Here is a 16,091-nt window from a genome sequence, read left to right on the forward strand (position 1 = left end):
GCGCCTGGGTGGCTCAGTGGGTTAAAGCCTCTGCCTTCGGCTCAGGTCATGATCCCAGGGTCCTGGGATCGAGCCCCGCATCGGGCTCTCTGCTCAGCGGGGAGCCTGCTTCCTCCTCTCTCTCTGCCTGTCTCTCTACCTACTTGTGATCTCTATCTGTCAAATGAATAAATAAAAAAATCTTTAAAAAAAAAAAGAAAAGAAAACAGGGTAAATGATTTAATGACCAAAAGAACATGCACATTAGTTATTGAAAATGGTATGGGGTGCCTGGGTGGCTCAGCGTCTGACTCTTGATCTCAGCTAAGGTCTTCATCTCAGGGTCGTGAGTTCACAATGACTGTAAATTGAGAGACCAAACCTTCAGGATAGAAAGCAAAGGTGATATTCTAAAATACAAGTACTGCTTGATTACTACAGTGTTTACAAATCAAATTCTCCCTATCCAGCGTAGAAGATGCTGACCCAGCCCCAAAATATAAAGTTCTGTGAACTAGGTATTTTGTTTTTTTTCTTTCGAAGAAAACAGTAGGAGAGTGTCCTGGAATGTCCATGGTTTTGGGGGGGTGGTGGTGGTGGTGGCTGTTTTAATAAAGATGTGACCTGGCATTTTCCATCTGTGAAGAGGTGAAGCCAGGTAGGACAAAGGAGACCTCAGGTGAGCTGAACCAAGCCTTTCGTTACATAGTTGAGGCACTTAGAGTCCAGAGTTCTCATGACATGTAATGTCAGCTCGAGTGAAAAATCCAGACCTTTTTTTCCCCCTTGCACAATGCATTCCTGATGACACCATGCTCATTCTGAAAAAGCTTGCATTTTAAAAAGTGAACATTCTGTTCCTTCCAACTTTCATTCTTAAATACCTCATCCCACTTATAGAAGTAGCACTTTGATTTTAAAAGTTAAAATTGTGAAAGCATACTGCAGTGTCAGAGGCCCCGGATGCATAGGATATTAACGTTGGCCATCTTCTGAAGCCTCAAACTGGAAACACTGAAATCCTTAAGTTCACCCTTAGTTCCAATTTGGCTCTTCAGTGGCATTGCTGCCTCCAAGAAGCCATGTGATCTTGGGTAAGTAATTTGCCTTCTTCAGATTCCTCCTCTGTGTAGTGAATAACAGATATTTTTTTGAGAATTAAAAGTTAATATATGTAAAGTGACTACAATACCGCATGGCACTAAATTAGCTAAGACTTACTTCATTTACTGTCTGCTGTTAGCCTGTCCACCTGGTTTCCTTCCAGCACGTGAATGGAGTCAACTTTCCCATAACTATAAAGTTTATCTCCTACAGTAAAAAGCAAATATTTAAAATTTTGGTGAGTCTCTAATACCAAGACACAGTAAACATCAAGGATAGAAAGATAACCAAAAGTTAATATTAATTGGAAACCAAAAGACTTCTTGCCATTTTGAAACACATCCCCAAGCCTCGTCAACAGATGAAGTCTGTAGCAGAACACATTCCCTGGAAGACATTCAGTTACTTCTGTGAACAGAGCTGTGCATTCTAGAATGTATGGCCCTGACATCAGGTCTGGAGCAGGCAGTGTGGTCTGCTCTTGTTTTTGCCGTACACGCAGCACACACTGCCATACAGCTGGTGGCCTACTGAAAGAACACACCGTACGAACCACATCCGCTCAACCAGACTATTTGGTCATCTAATGGATGGAGAAAAAGTCCTTCTAGATTATTCATTGTTTAATCCCAATAAAAATAAATGACCAGGGGCGCCTTGGTGGCTCAGTCAGTTAAGAGTCTGCCTTTGGCTCCTGGGATGGAGTCCCGCATGGAGCTCCCTGCTCAGTGTGGAGTCTGCTTCTCCCTCTCCCTCCCCCACCTGACCAACTCATGCTGTTGGTCTCAGATAAAATAGTAAAAAAACCAAAACCGTCCAGTAGCATGTTTAATAAGGAGAGAGTATTGTGGCCTAAACACAGGTTTATTTTCTTGTTAAAAAGACCTGATGTAGTCTGAAACCATTGCTGATAAAAAGCATCACAAAGTCATTAGGGATCCAGACTCCAGCCAGCCCGAAGCCCTCGCCCATGAATACTCTCCTCAGCATGTTACGAGGTGATGGCTTGAGATGTGGACACAGGAAAGAAAGGAAGGAAGGAATAAAGGAAAACGGACATTCTTAAGGTTTCCTGTAAGTTTCATGTGATACTTGCATCCACATCTTACTGGCTGTGTAGTGACATTGCCACAATTTGGGCAAAGAAGGCTGAGAAATTGTCATATTTGCATACAGTGCCACACCTCACGAAACTGGGTTTTGGCCAAGGAAGAAGAGAAGACTGGATTTGTAGTAGATTAGCTATCTACCATAAGATATTATGGCCATCTATTGGAGGGAAAAAAGCTGTCCTTGGACTACTGTTGAATGGAACAAAACAAAAACCCAATCCCATGTTTCATGACCTGAGCCGAAGTCAGACACTTAATGTCTGAGCCACCCAGGTGCCTCAAAACCCGTGCTTTTATATTTATCGTAACCCGCTTTAAAACCAAGCAATCTAGGTAAATGTGTGCATATGTAATAACTGATAATCTTCGGGTCCTAGAATTGCAAATGAGTTTTTTAAAGATTTCAGAGAGAGAATGTGGTGGAGGGGAGGGGGAGGCTTAAGCAGACTCCACGTTTGGGTGTGGAGCCTGACATAGGGCTCAGTCTCACAACCCTGAGATTGTGACCCGAGCCACATCTAGGAGTCAGACACTTTGTCGACTGTGCCACCCAGGCTCCCTGTAAATGGGTTTTCTTTAAATTTTATTTGCATTTTCTAAAGTTGCTAGGCTGAAAAAAAAATCTTTATGCTTAAATGTTTTTTCCAAATTAAAAGGTGGAAAGTCTTCCACCTGATTACTCTTCTAGGAGATACTGTTACTAGTTCTCTTACGTCCTTGGAGATACTCTGGGCATGCTCAAATGAACTGGGGTGTTGTTTTGTTTTTAGATGTAATGATGTAGCTTGGAGATAATGTCATGCTACTGCTTAGTAGGAAAAAGAAGCTTCTGATCCCATCTCCTGACAGCAGATGGGATCAATCAGTTATATGTTAAAAGTCCCATGTATTAAAATTGGCACATGAATTTCTTGGTAGTTCCTGGGTATTTCCAGTCTCTCCCTCACCCTGGTTCCATTTCCATGGGCCCAGACATGCTTACATCTTCTCTAGCAATCCACTCCTTGCCTTACTTCTGTCAGCCCAGCATTGTAGAGTGGAAACAGGTATGGGTTGTTTTTTTTTTTTAAGATTTTATTTATTTATTTGACAGAGAGAAATCACAAGTAAGCAGAGAGGCAGGCAGAGAGAGAGGAGGAAGCAGGCTCCCCGCTGAGCAGAAAGCCCGACATGGGGCTCGAACCCAGGACCTGGGATCATGACCTGAGCCGAAGGCAGCGGCTTAACCCACTGAGCCACCCAGGCGCCCCATCAGGTATGGGTTTTGGAGTCAGGTTCAGTTCCTAGTTTTCTGCCATCTGTAGCATCTTGGGCAGGACACTCAACAGTCTGGGCCTCAGTTTTTATATTTTTAAATTGTGAAAATGTTAAAAAATCTACTTCTTAGGTTTAGATGCAGGTTTTTAAAAAAAAATATTTTATTTATTTATTTGACAGAGAGAGGTCACAAGTAGGCAGAGAGGCAGGCAGAGAGAGAGGGGGAAGCAGGCTCCCTGCTGAGCAGAGAGCCCAAAGTGGGGCTGGATCCCAGGACCCTGAGATCATGACCTGAGCCAAAGGCAGAGGCTTAACCCACTGAGCCACTCAGGTGCCCTAGATGCAGTTTTAATAAGGTCAACAAAATACCAGACACAATAGGGACTCTGTAGGTGCTATCATTTCTCCTCAAATCACCGTACCCGAGATTCATTTACTATTGTAACTGTGGTGACTTCCATTTTGTCACTTGGTTCATTTCACAACCTTTTCTGTTCTCAAGGAAACCAGTAAAATTTTGCTAATGTTACTAACCTAATGTTTGCTAAGGCTACAAAAAAGTTTGATTGTTTTGATAGAATCTGACCATCCCCTCCATCTCTGTCAAGATTATCATCAGCTGCAAGAAATGGGTAAAGCCAAAGAAACATTGGTTAAACAAAAGATATTTATGTCTCTCTATTGGCTGCTTGGGACAACTGCAACAACATACCATGAGTAGGGTGGCTTAAAAACAACAGACATTTGGCAGTTCTGGAGAAGTTTGAAATCAGGCCATGCTCACTCTGAAACCTGTCAAATAATTGTGGGTGATTTGCAATGATCTTTGGCAGTCTTTGGCTTGCAGCTGCGTAACTCCTATCTCTCCCTTTGTGGTCATGTGGTCTCCCTGTGTGTCTTCACATGACCATCTTATATTGATCATATTGGATTAAGGGCCAATCCTACTTCAGTAAGACATCTTTTTTTAAAGATTTTATTTATTTATTTGACAGAGAGAGATCACAAATAGATGGAGAGGCAGGCAGAGAGAGAGAGAGGGAAGCAGGCTTCTCGCTGAGCAGAGAGCCCGATGCGGGACTCGATCCCAGGACCCTGAGATCATGACCCGAGCCGAAGGCAGCAGCTCAACCCACTGAGCCACCCAGGCGCCCTCAGTAAGACATCTTAACTATATCTGTAGTGATGCTATTGATAAGGTCACATTCTGAGGGACTAGGGATTAGGATTGCATGCCTAACTTGAGACACAAGTCAACCATAATTCTCTCAAATTCAAAAACCTGGAGGTAGTGGGATTAGGGTTTGTATGCAGTCCATATGATGTCTGGCACCCAGACGACTTCAATCTTGTTGCTTTGCCATGAGTGACTTCTATTACTAAGAACATTTTATGATTCAAGATAGGAGACTGACCAAAAATAAAAGACAAATTACCAAACTCAGGAAAGAAGACACATCACAACTGATTCTACAGAAATTGGAAAGGATGATAAAGAAATACTATGAACAATTTTATGCCAACTTAGGTAAAATGGAGAAGCTTCTAGAAAGCCGTGAATTACCAACTGATTTAAGAAGAAATACAACATCTGAATAGGTCTGTAAGTTGAATTAATAAAATCTTCTCAAGAAGAAATATCCAGGCCCAGATGGTTCCACAGTTAGTTCTGCCAAATATTTAAAGAAGAGGCTTCCCCAGTTCTCAAACTCTGAAGCTAGAGAAGGAAGGATCATTTCCCAAATGATTCTAAGACCAGTATTACCCTTAAACCAAAATTAGAGAAATATCACAAAAACAGTATTACAGACCAGTTTTCTCCCATGAACATTGACACAAAAGTCCTCAACAAAATAGTATCAAAGCAAATCTGGTAACATTCTACATCATGACCAAGTAGAACTTATCCTAGGAATGCAAGGTCAGTTTACCATCCAAATGTTAATTACTATATAACATGAGTAGAATAAAAGGCAAAAACCACACAATTATTCTAATAGGTACAAAAAAGTATATGTATTTTAACCAACATTTTAATAAACTAGAAATAGAAGGGAACTTGGTCATCTTGAGAAAGGGATTGGACTGAAAAGGACGCCGAAGACCGGGAGCAAGGCAAAGAAGTCTGCTCTTGCCATTTCTACTCAATATTGTGCTGAAGATTCTGAGCAGTGCAGTTAGTAGAAGGAAGAGAAAGGAGAATCTATATTCACAGATGTTATGAACCTGTACATAGCCAAATTCCAGGGAATACATACACACAAATAACTGGAACTGATAAATGTTCAAAGGGTACAAGACATATACAAAAATCAATTGGATTCCTATAGCAAGAACATATGAAATGAAATTAATTACATTCATAATAGCATTAAAATGAATGCAGTACTTTGGAATAAATTTAACAAAAGTAGTGCAAGATATTTACAATGTACAACAAAAGGTATTGCTGAGAGAAAGATGATTTAAGTTAAAGGTTCTCAACCAGGGGGGATTGTTCACACTGAGAAATTTTTGGCAATGTGCGGAGATATTTTTAGTTGCCACAACTTGGGAGAAGGGATGCTTTTGGGATCTAGTGGGTAGAGGCCAGAGATGCAGCCAAACATTGTACAAAACATAGGACAGCCTGAACAATAAAAAATTATGTGGCCATAAATGTGAATAACACCAAGGTTGAAAATCCTGATCTAAATAAATGCAGAGGCATTTCACATTTATGGATTGGAAGACTCCATATTGTCAAGATGCCAATTCTCAAAATGATGTGTAAGTTCAATAAAATCCTTATTCCAGCAGCATTTTTGTGTAGAAATTGATAAGTGGGTTATAAGATGTATACGGACATGCAAGAGGTCTGGAGTAGCAAAACAATTTTTTATTTTTATTTAAGATTTTATTTATTTGAGGGGCACCTGGGTGGCTTTGTCGGTTAAGCGTCCGTCTTCAGCTCATCATGATCCCGGGGTTCTGTGATAAAGCCCCAAATCAGACTCCCTGCTCAGCGGGGAGGCTACTTCTCCCAATTCCCCTGCCCCCTACTCATGTTCTCTCTTTCTTTCAAATAAATAAATAGAATCTTTAAAAAAAGATTGTGTTTATTTCAGAGAGAGTGCATGTGAGAGAGCAGGCCAGAGAGGGCAGGAGGGGCAGAGGGAGAAACATATCCCCCCCAAAGCAGGGACCCCAACATAAGGCTGGATCCCAGGACCTTGGGATCATGATCTGAGCTGAAGGCAGATGCTTAGCCAACCGGGCCACCCTGCAAAATAACTTTTTTTTTTTTTTTTAAGATTTTATTTATTTGTCAGAGAGAGAGAGGAGAGAGAGCGAGCACAGGCAGACAGAATGGCAGGCAGAGGCAGAGGGAGAAGCAGTTTCCCTGATGAGCAAGGAGCCCGATGTGGGACTCGATCCCAGGACTCTGGGATCATGACCTGAGCCGAAGGCAGCTGCTTAACCAACTGAGCCACCCAGGCGTCCCGAGATTGGAAGAAAATAGTTGTGAACTATATTAAAAAGGGAATTCAGGGGGTGCCTGGGTGGCTCAGTGGGTTAAAGCCTCTGCCTTCGGCTCAGGTTATGATCCCAGGGTCCTGGGATCAAGCCCTGCATTGGGCTCTCTGCTCAGCATGGAGCCTGCTTCCCTTCCTCTCTCTCTCTGTCTGCCTCTCTGCCTACTTGTGATCTCTGTCTGTCAAATAAAATCTTTTTTTTTTAAAAAAGGGAATTCAGAATATGTAAAAAATCTAACAGCCCAATATTACGAAGACAGCCCCATTTGAAAATGGGTGAAAGATCTGAATAAATGTTTCACCAAAGAAGATGTAAGAATGGCTAATAACATGAAAAGATGTTCAAAATCGCTGGTTATTAGGGAAATGCAGACTAAAGCAACAGTGAGGGTTGCTTTATATACTATTATATACCATTATATTATATACCGGAAATAGGTGAGGGTACAGCGAAACTGGAGCCCTCACATATTACTGATGATAATATAAAATGGTATCAGCTACTCTGGGTAAGTTGGACAGTTTCTTAAAAAGTTGAACATAAATTTATCTTGTAACTTAGCAATTCCACGTCTAAGAATATATCCAAAAGTAATGAAAACTTGTCTACACAAAGGCATGTGGCCGAACATTCATAGCAGCATTATTCATAATGACTTTAAACTAGAAACAGCATAAATGCCCATCAGCTGGTGAATGGCTAAATATGTCATATCCACACAATGGAATACTATTCAACAACATAAAGGAACAAACCGATACATGGTGCAACACAAAGAGACCTCAAAAAACACGGTCAGCGAAAACAAGCCAGATGGAAATCTGAAATGTCCGCAAAAGGTAAATTTATAGAGATGGCAGATGAGTGGTTTCCTAGGGCCTGGTGTGGAAGCAGAGATTAAGTGCAAATGAGGAGGAAGGAACTTTTCTGGCTGATGGAAATGTTCTTGTGGAGATAGACCAACTCTAAATTCTTAAAAAAAAAAAATCATTGAATTGTATACTTACAATGGGTGAATTTTTAAAAAAGATTTTATTTATTTATTTGACAGAGAGATCACAAGTAGGCGGAGCAGCTGGCAGAGAGAGGGGGAAGCAGGTTCCCCGCTGAGCAGAGAGCCTGAGGTGGGACCATCACCCGAGCTGAAGGCAGAGGCTTAACCCACTGAGCCACCCAGGCGTCCCACAATGGGTGAATTTTATATCCTGTAAATTATTAGTAAAGCTATTTTAAAAATGTTCATCAGGGAGGCCAGGGGATATATTGTAGAGGCGCCTAAGGCTTCCAACGCTCCTACCAAGAACAGTATACTAGCTTTCCTGATTTGTGGATTTGGGTTCTTAGATATACAGAGTCTTCAAGAACTACCATATGCATTGAGTCAGAGTATGCCTGGCGTGAGAAGGGTAAATGGCAAAACTATTCGCAATTATACACAAAGGATTTTTTAAATTTTCGGTTCTCATGACACTATCACAAAGGAACCCTTCTCTTTTCCGAGGCGTCATACGAGGATAGAGAAAACAGGGGCAACCGGTAAGTTCCAGTTCCAGCGTGGTAACGTTTCTGGAAAGGACAGGAGGACAATGTGGCTATAGGGAGGGCTGGGGCCAGATCGCGTAAATTTTTCATCTGCTCTCTGTAGGAAGGCAGGAGAGCGTGGTAAAGAGTTCAAGTTCCAGTGGCCCGCTTGCCCCAGTTCAAGGCCCCACAGTCCCACTTTCTGGCGACCTCTGAACCAGTTGCTCAGCTGCCTCTTGATTCTTTATCTTTACCTTGGGGAGAAAAACGGCCCTCGTAGGAACTCTTAAGTGCGCTAATGCACGTAAGGGCTTCAGAGTAAGCACATACTTTAAGCGCTCAACGTGCACTTAAGTTAGCAAGAGAAGCAGCGAGCCGCTCTCCGCCGGGAGCCTTTCTCCGGTCGGTCCCCAGCTCTCCAGAGTGTCCGGAACGCCGGCATCGCTATGGTAACGGCCACCTACTTCCGGAAGAAGTACGGCGCGCGGCGAGGGCCATTCGGAGTCCGCTGCTCCGCGAGTTCACAGGGGGGACGCGGAGGGACGAGTTTAGTGGGCGCTGTGGGTTCTGCCTGCCGCCCCCCAGGCCAGCCCCGGTGCCCTCTCAGGGCCGCCCGACTCCACAGCCTCGTTGCCGCCGGAGCCAGCTCTTTCAGGCCTGGACGCCGGGGCTGAGAGCGGGTGCGGCCATGGACTTCTCTAAGTTCCTGGCGGAAGACTTCGACGTGAAGGAGTGGATCAACGCGGCCTTCAGGACCGGCTCCAAGGAGGCGGCGGCCGGGAAGGCGGACGGCCACGCGGCCACCCTGGTGATGAAGCTGCAGCTGTTCATCCAGGAGGTGAACCACGCCGTAGAGGGTGAGGCCGAGCTGCCGGGACCCGCGTGGGGCGGTGGGCGTGCGCGGGCCCCGCGGTGGGAAGGCGAGCCCGGCCCTCCCCTCCTCTCCCCTCCCCTCCCTTCCCCTCTCCTCCCCTCCTGGGGCCGGTCTCAACTCGCTGCCTCCTGTCTAACGCTTGCCGAGGCCGGGGCTTGCCTTCTACCCCTGGCGGTGTCATCAGGTTTCCTTTAAGTCCCAAGAGTAAATTCCAAGAATATTAACTAATCGTCACCTGGTCCTTAAATTTGCAAAAGCATATCAAAGCGGTGTGGGAATGACACAAATCTGGGGAACGTTGTTTTAGCGGACCTTCATGTCCTTGAAGATGGGCTGGCTTGAATAGAGACTTGAACCATCTTTCAAGGATAGTTAACTGAAAAATAATACACACCAGCAACCTTCTCATTAACTCCTCGACTCGATTTTTAGGCACCGTATGTTCCTTAGATGCATACTGCACGCCAGTCTCTGCTAGGCTCGGTGGGAGAGACAGGTCCCGCAGGGAAGTGTGTGACCCAGTAAGTAGAACTTTACTTTAGAGACGGGTCCACTCTTTAAGAAAAGGCTGATGTTGGGGGGAGGGGAGCTTTATTTCACTGCAGGTTCTTTATTGTGCTTTGCATCTAATACTCATTATTGAGCATCTGCCACACCTGTGCCCAGACATGGGCCGGGGGCAAAAAGTTGACTTTTCAGGAGATTGCTGCCTTGTGGGGAAGATACTAAACAGTTAAATTACAATGAGGGATGGCTTTTCTGCAAGTAGGACCAGGAGCTATGAGAGCTGGAAGAAGAAGTGTGCAGTCACCCCTAATCTGGGAGAATCATAAAGGGTTTTCCAACTGTGTTAGGCCTTGAAGGAAGACTTAATAGGGCAGAGAGGGGGAGGACGTTAATAACAATGATAGCAATATTTGAGTCCTTGGTGTGTGTCAGTCACTCTTTTAAATGCTTTTTATATATTAATTAAGTGGTTCTCAAACCAGGGGTGGTCATGTCACCTCCTTCCAGCCCCACCATCCCCTGAGTTTCTGGAAGTTGTCAGGCATGTTTTTTAGTCCTTGCAATGGGGAGGAATGTCACAATGAGGGACAGTTAGTGGAAATACCTAGCGATGCTTAGTGTCCTGCATGCTTGGGATAGTCCTACACAATGAAGAACTGTCCTGGCCAAAATGCTAATGTTGCCCCTTTTCAGTCTAATTATCCAGTTTAAACCTGGCAATAATCCTTGGAGGTGGGCGCAGTTATGGTTCCCCCTTTATAGTTGTAGAGACTGTGGCTGAGTGGTCATGGACCCAGCATCATGTTTCTAGTTTGGATTTGAACCCAAGCATTGGTCCCAGAGTTTGGGCTCTTACCCGTTATACCTTGCTACCTCTGATATGAAAGGGACAGAGAACAGCACATGCAGAGCAATGTGGGTATGAAAAGGCCTAGCTAGTCCACAGAAGAGTGAGAAATTCTAACAGCTGCGTCAGTAACATCAACAAACATTAGTCATTAACATTATTATTATAGGATCACACTTTCCCCGGGGGAGGGGAGGACTTCTGGAGATAAGACAAAAGAGTAGATTGGGATAAAAGGCGTTTTTGTCCTTCATTTTATTTTATTTTATTCTTTACACACACAGACGCACTGCGCAGGCGCCCAGGGAAGGCGGGGGGCAGAGGGAGAGAGGGAGAGAGAGAGAATGTGAAGCAGGCCCGATCTCATGACCCTGAGATCATGATCAGAGTGGAAATCAAGAGTGACTCACTTGGGACGCCTGGTTGGCTCAGTGGGTTAAGCTGCTGCCTTCGTCTCAGGTCATGATCCCAGGGTCCTGGGATCAGTCCTGCATATGGATCCCAGCTCCACAGGGAGTCTGTTTCTCCCTCTGACCTTCCCCGTCTCCTCTCTCTCACTCTCTCTCTCTCAAATAAATAAATAAAATCTTAAAAAAAAAAAAACCCTATCCAAATGAATTATGATAATGAATATGGTGGGGTTTTCTTGGAAAAAAGAAAAAAAAAGAGTGGGACACTTAATTGACTCAGCCACCCAGGTGTCCCCTTTTGGTCATCTTAAGGAGTTGGGAATTTGGCCTCTAGGCAGTGGGAAGCCTTCAGAGGTTTAAAGCTTTATTTTTTTTTTCAAGATTTTATTTATTTATTTGACAGAGAGAGAGATCACAAGTAGGCAGAGAGTCAGGCAGAGAGAGAGGTGGAAGCAGGCTCCCCAATGAGCAGAGAGCCCAATGTGGGGCTGGATCACAGGACCCTGGGATCATGACCTGAGCTGAAGGCAGAGGCTTAACCCACTGAGCCACCCAGGTACCCCTAAAGCTTTATTTTTATGGAAGGTGAGACAAGGGCTCAAGTCTGCAGTGAAGAGAGGTTAATGCAGAGGCTCAAGGAAGGGTTGTTGAGGGCTCCAAATTGGAGGATTGATTTGTTCATTCATTCAGTCAACAAACATTTATTGGGCACAAACTCTTTTCCAGGTTCCAGAGATACAGTTTCGAACAAGACCCCGTCCTAGGTTGGATCAGTTATCAGGTCAGGTGGGGGCTGGGGTAAAACCCACAAAAACCAAACAAGGACCAGATCATGCAGGGATTTAGTATCACATTAAAGAGTTTGGCTTTGATATAAATTGAGTGTGAAGGAAAGGTACCAGAGGATTTTTTTTTTTTTAAAGATTTTATTTATTTATTTGATAGAGATCACAAGTAGGCAGAGAGGCAGGCAGAGAGAGAGAGAGAGAGAGAGAGAGGAGGAAGCAGGCTCCCTGCCGGGCAGAGAACCCGATATGGGGCTCGATCCCAGGACCCTGGGATCATGACCTGAGCTGAAGGCAGAGGCTTTAACCCACTGAGCCACCCAGGCTCCCCTTGGTACCAGAGGATTTTTAAGCAGGGGAGAGACCTGGATGGATTTTTGACTCCATTTGAAAAGCAGCTGTCCAGAAGAATGGACTGTCATATAGTGGCTTTAAGTGGGGTTATGGCAGTGGGCATGGTGAGAAATGCGTAGATTTAAGATATTTTTAGGAGGAAGAATGGTAAGAACTTGCTGATGGATTGGAAGGAAGGATGAGAGGGGGAGAGCATCGAGAATGATAACAGGTTCTTGAACTGAATGATTGTGGGTGGATGTCCCACGCATACAGTAACTGTGAGAGAATTTGTAACGAGCATCCATATACCCCCTACCTAGATTCTGCAATGAACAGTGCACTGTTCCTGCTCTGTCACAGATCTGTCTGTTTACCTGTCCCTCTCTCCATTCATCCATCTTTTTTTTTTTAAAGATTTTATTTGTCTTTTTTTTTTTTAAAGGTTTTATTTATTTATTTGACAGACAGAGATCACAAGTAGGCTGAGAGGCAGGCAGAGAGAGAGGAAGGGATGCAGTCTCCCCGCTGAGCGGAGCACCCGATACGGGGCTCGATCCCAGGACCCTGGGATCATGACCTGAGCCAAAGGCGGAGACTCAACCCACTGAGCCACCCAGGAGCCCCCATCCATCTTATTTTTTGATGTATTTCAAAATGAGTTGCAGAGGTCAGTATGCTTTACCCCTGTACATTTCAGTTGGTACCCTAAACAATAGAATTCAGTACTTATTTACAGCTCTTTATTTTTTAACTAAATAAAATTTACATAAGGTGAAAGGCACAAGTCTTTTCTGATGAGCATAATGAGTTTTGACAAATGTATACAGCTGGGATAACCTAAATCTCTGACAAGAAGAATATTGTAGTCACCCAAGAAAGTGCCTCCGTTCCCCTTCACAGTGAAATCTGGCCCTTATCCTCCCAGAGGCAACCACTGCAAGTGATAGTTTTTTTTTTTTTTTAAGATTTTATTTATTTATTTGACAGATCACAAGCAGGCAGAGAGGCAGGCAGAGAGGGGGAGACAGGCTCCCTGCTGAACAGAGAGCCCCATGCGGGGCTCAATCCCAAGACCCTGGGACCATGACCTGAGCCGAAGGCAGAGGCTTTAACCCACCAAGCCACCCAGGCGCCCTGCAAGTGATAGTTTTAAAATGGAAGAAAGAGGGGCACCTGGGTGGCTCAGCCGTTAAGCGTCTGTCTTTGGCTCAGATCATGATCCCAGGGTTCTGGGATCGAGCCCCACATCAGGCTCCCTGCTCGGCGGGAAGCCTGGTTCTCCCTCTCCTACTCTCCCTGCTTCTGTTCCCCTCTCTCACTGTGTCTCTTTCTGTCAAATAAAATCTTAAGAAAAAAAAAAAAAATGGAAGAAAGAGTGGATTAAGTTTGCGGGGGCGGGGAGGGTTGTGGAGAAGGAAAAAGAGGGATCAGCAGGGGCTGAAGAGTGACTGAGGTTTAGCAGGCAGAAGGTTGGGGCTGTAAAAATGTTGTTAAAAGTCAGCATTGTTCAAAGTCAGTCTCTGTGTGAAAGAAATCCTTGTTCTGTCTGTTTTCTTAGTCTTAGAACTTTACCTGGGGTCAGTGCTGGAAACAGATTGTTATTCTACGTCACAGCTGGACGAACAGGTTCCTGAAATACTTCTTCAAGGTGTTCAGGTTCTAGGGGCACCTGGGTGGCTCAGTGGGTTAAAACCTCTGCCTTCAGCTCAGGTCATGATCCCAGGGTCCTGGGATCGAGTCCCACATCGGGCTCTCTGCTCAGCGGGGAGCTGCTTCCCTTCCTCTCTCTCTCTGCCTGCCTCTCTGCCCACTTGTGATCTCTTTCTGTCAAATAAATAAATAAAATCTTAAAAAAAAATGTTCAGGTTCTGTTCACCGCACTGGTAGAGAGAAGACAGTGGACTTATTGATTCCCCGGTGAATTGCCCTTTAAAGGGTCAGAGGGGTACGCCAGTAGCTCTCCCAATTCCACGTAACACATCATAGGGCCCAGAGATGTGCACGTTGTAGTCTGTGTTTGGGACATTTGTTTAAAACATGCAGCTTTCTTAATGTCACCCGGTCTCCTACTGGACTTGCTAAATGAGAAACTCTGGCAGGTGCCTAGAGACCTGCATTTAACTGTGCCCCAGTTGGCGCTGGTCGTCTGTGGACTCTATTTCAAAAAGACCATGGAATGCGGACATTGGGGCCAGACACATGTAAGGTTTGGTTTCAGCTCTGTGAAATCTGAGGGCAGTTACTCAACCTTTCTGAGCCTTAGTTTCCCTATTTGTAAGAGGTGGCTGCTGGTGATTCCTGTGGACATTCAGTGCTAGAATGTTTGTAGGTCACCTGCTACGTAGTTGGCATTTACCCAGTGTCAGATCTTTCATCTCCTCTCCTCACGAAGAGACTCTCAATTTAACTCAGTTGTGGAGAAGCGTTGATGTTGGGTCAGGTTGATGGTTCCTTCCTTGTCAAATCACATGGCCCACATCCGGCAGACTGGGAGGACATGGTCCTGGCAGAGTCCACACCTCCTCTCCCCTCCCTGTCTTCCACAGGCTCAGAAGACTGTGTGGTTAGGAGTGCTTTGGGGAAAATTCCCTTCCTGGCTCACGATCTGTTCATCTTGTCCACTGGCGACCGGTCTGATTTTCACTTTTTGTTCTTGGGTTCTTGTTACAGAAACAAGTCACCAGGCTCTTCAGAACATGCCCAAAGTGCTCCGCGACGTCGAAGCCCTGAAACAGGAAGCGTCTTTTCTGAAAGAACAGATGATTCTTGTCAAGGAGGACATTAAAAAGTTTGAACAGGATACATCTCAGTCGATGCAGGTATTTCGGCTCCTGTCCCTCGTGCCGATTCTTGTTTTGGGGAGACATTCACAGAAGCTCCCTCAAGACAGGCGCGTGCTGTGACGCCTATGTTTCCTGTCACAGGCGGAGGCCAGAGGTAAAGGAACTGCCACTTCCTTAGTTTTTGCCCTCTCGTCTCTCTTTTAGGTATTGGTAGAAATCGACCAGGTGAAGTCCAGAATGCAGCTCGCGGCCGAGTCCCTTCAGGAAGCGGACAAGTGGAGCACATTGAGTGCTGACATCGAGGAGACCTTCAAGACTCAGGTAGGTCTTGGGCGCCTGGGTGGCTCAGTGGGTTAAGCCTCTGCCTTCAGCTCAGGTCATGATCTCAGGGTCCTGGGATTAAGTCCCGCATAGGGCTCTCTGCTCAGCAGGGAGCCTGCTTCCCCCCTTCTCTCTCTCTGCCTGCCTCTCTGCCTACTTGTGATCTTTCTCTGTCAAATAAATAAATAAAATCTTGGGGCGCCTGGGTGGCTCAGTTGGTTGAGCAGCTGCCTTCGGCTCAGGTCGTGATTCCAGGCTCCTGGGATCGAGCCCCGCATCGGGCTCCCTGCTTAGCGGAGAGCCTGCTTCTCTCTCTCCCTCTGCCTGCCGCTCTGCTTACTTGTGCTCTCTATCTCTCTGTCAAATAAATAAATAAAATCTTAAAAAAATAAAAATAAAAATAAATAAATAAATAAATAAATAAATAAAATCTTTAAAATAAAAAAAAAAAAGACTCAGGTAGGTCTTTAGTTGAGGGCATGTCCGCAGGCCGGGTAGGCAGGCGCTTGAGGTTCAGAGACACAAACAAGAAAGTCATTTCCCCGAACCCGCAAGGGATTGGAAAACGCAGCACGTGGAAACACACAGGCAAGGAGTGGGAAGACCTGCCGTTGCTCTGGGTCTTTCCACCTTCTGGAGTCGGTATCTCCCGCCTGACTAAGACCTTCTCAGTCACAGAGTTCAGGAGAAACCTCCATGGTAAAGGCAGAGAAAATGGATGAAATGGGAGTGTGGAACA

The 16,091-nt window shown here is 45.1% G+C and overlaps 1 protein-coding gene and 2 long non-coding RNA genes across 4 annotated transcripts in view; 2 read left to right on the forward strand and 1 right to left on the reverse strand.

Moving 5' to 3' along the window:
* The first annotated feature begins 210 nt into the window (after positions 1-210).
* LOC125090858 (uncharacterized) lies at positions 211-3,985 on the forward strand. Its single transcript, XR_007124502.1, has 3 exons — positions 211-3,241; positions 3,451-3,594; positions 3,799-3,985. It is a non-coding gene; the product is annotated as an uncharacterized LOC125090858 (long non-coding RNA).
* Positions 3,986-8,200: 4,215 nt separating this feature from the next.
* Positions 8,201-8,883, reverse strand: LOC125090467 (uncharacterized). The gene is made up of 2 exons (XR_007124337.1): positions 8,744-8,883; positions 8,201-8,607 (listed from the first exon to the last, which is right to left on the reverse strand). It is a non-coding gene; the product is annotated as an uncharacterized LOC125090467 (long non-coding RNA).
* A 123-nt stretch (positions 8,884-9,006) lies between these two features.
* The window catches only part of COG7 (component of oligomeric golgi complex 7), an 88,544-nt gene continuing 81,459 nt past the window's right edge, over positions 9,007-16,091 (forward strand). For both annotated transcript variants that reach the window (XR_007124335.1, XM_047713130.1), the window contains exons 1-3: positions 9,007-9,346; positions 14,919-15,067; positions 15,236-15,352. Coding sequence is in view for 1 of the 2 variants with exons in the window: in XM_047713130.1 (XP_047569086.1) it covers positions 9,178-9,346; positions 14,919-15,067; positions 15,236-15,352 (435 nt within the window). In the remaining variant the exon portion in view is untranslated. The remainder of the gene's footprint in view (positions 9,347-14,918; positions 15,068-15,235; positions 15,353-16,091) is intronic.

This window comes from Lutra lutra, chromosome 18, assembly GCF_902655055.1.
Source record: "Lutra lutra chromosome 18, mLutLut1.2, whole genome shotgun sequence".
Taxonomy (NCBI): Eukaryota; Metazoa; Chordata; class Mammalia; order Carnivora; family Mustelidae; genus Lutra; species Lutra lutra.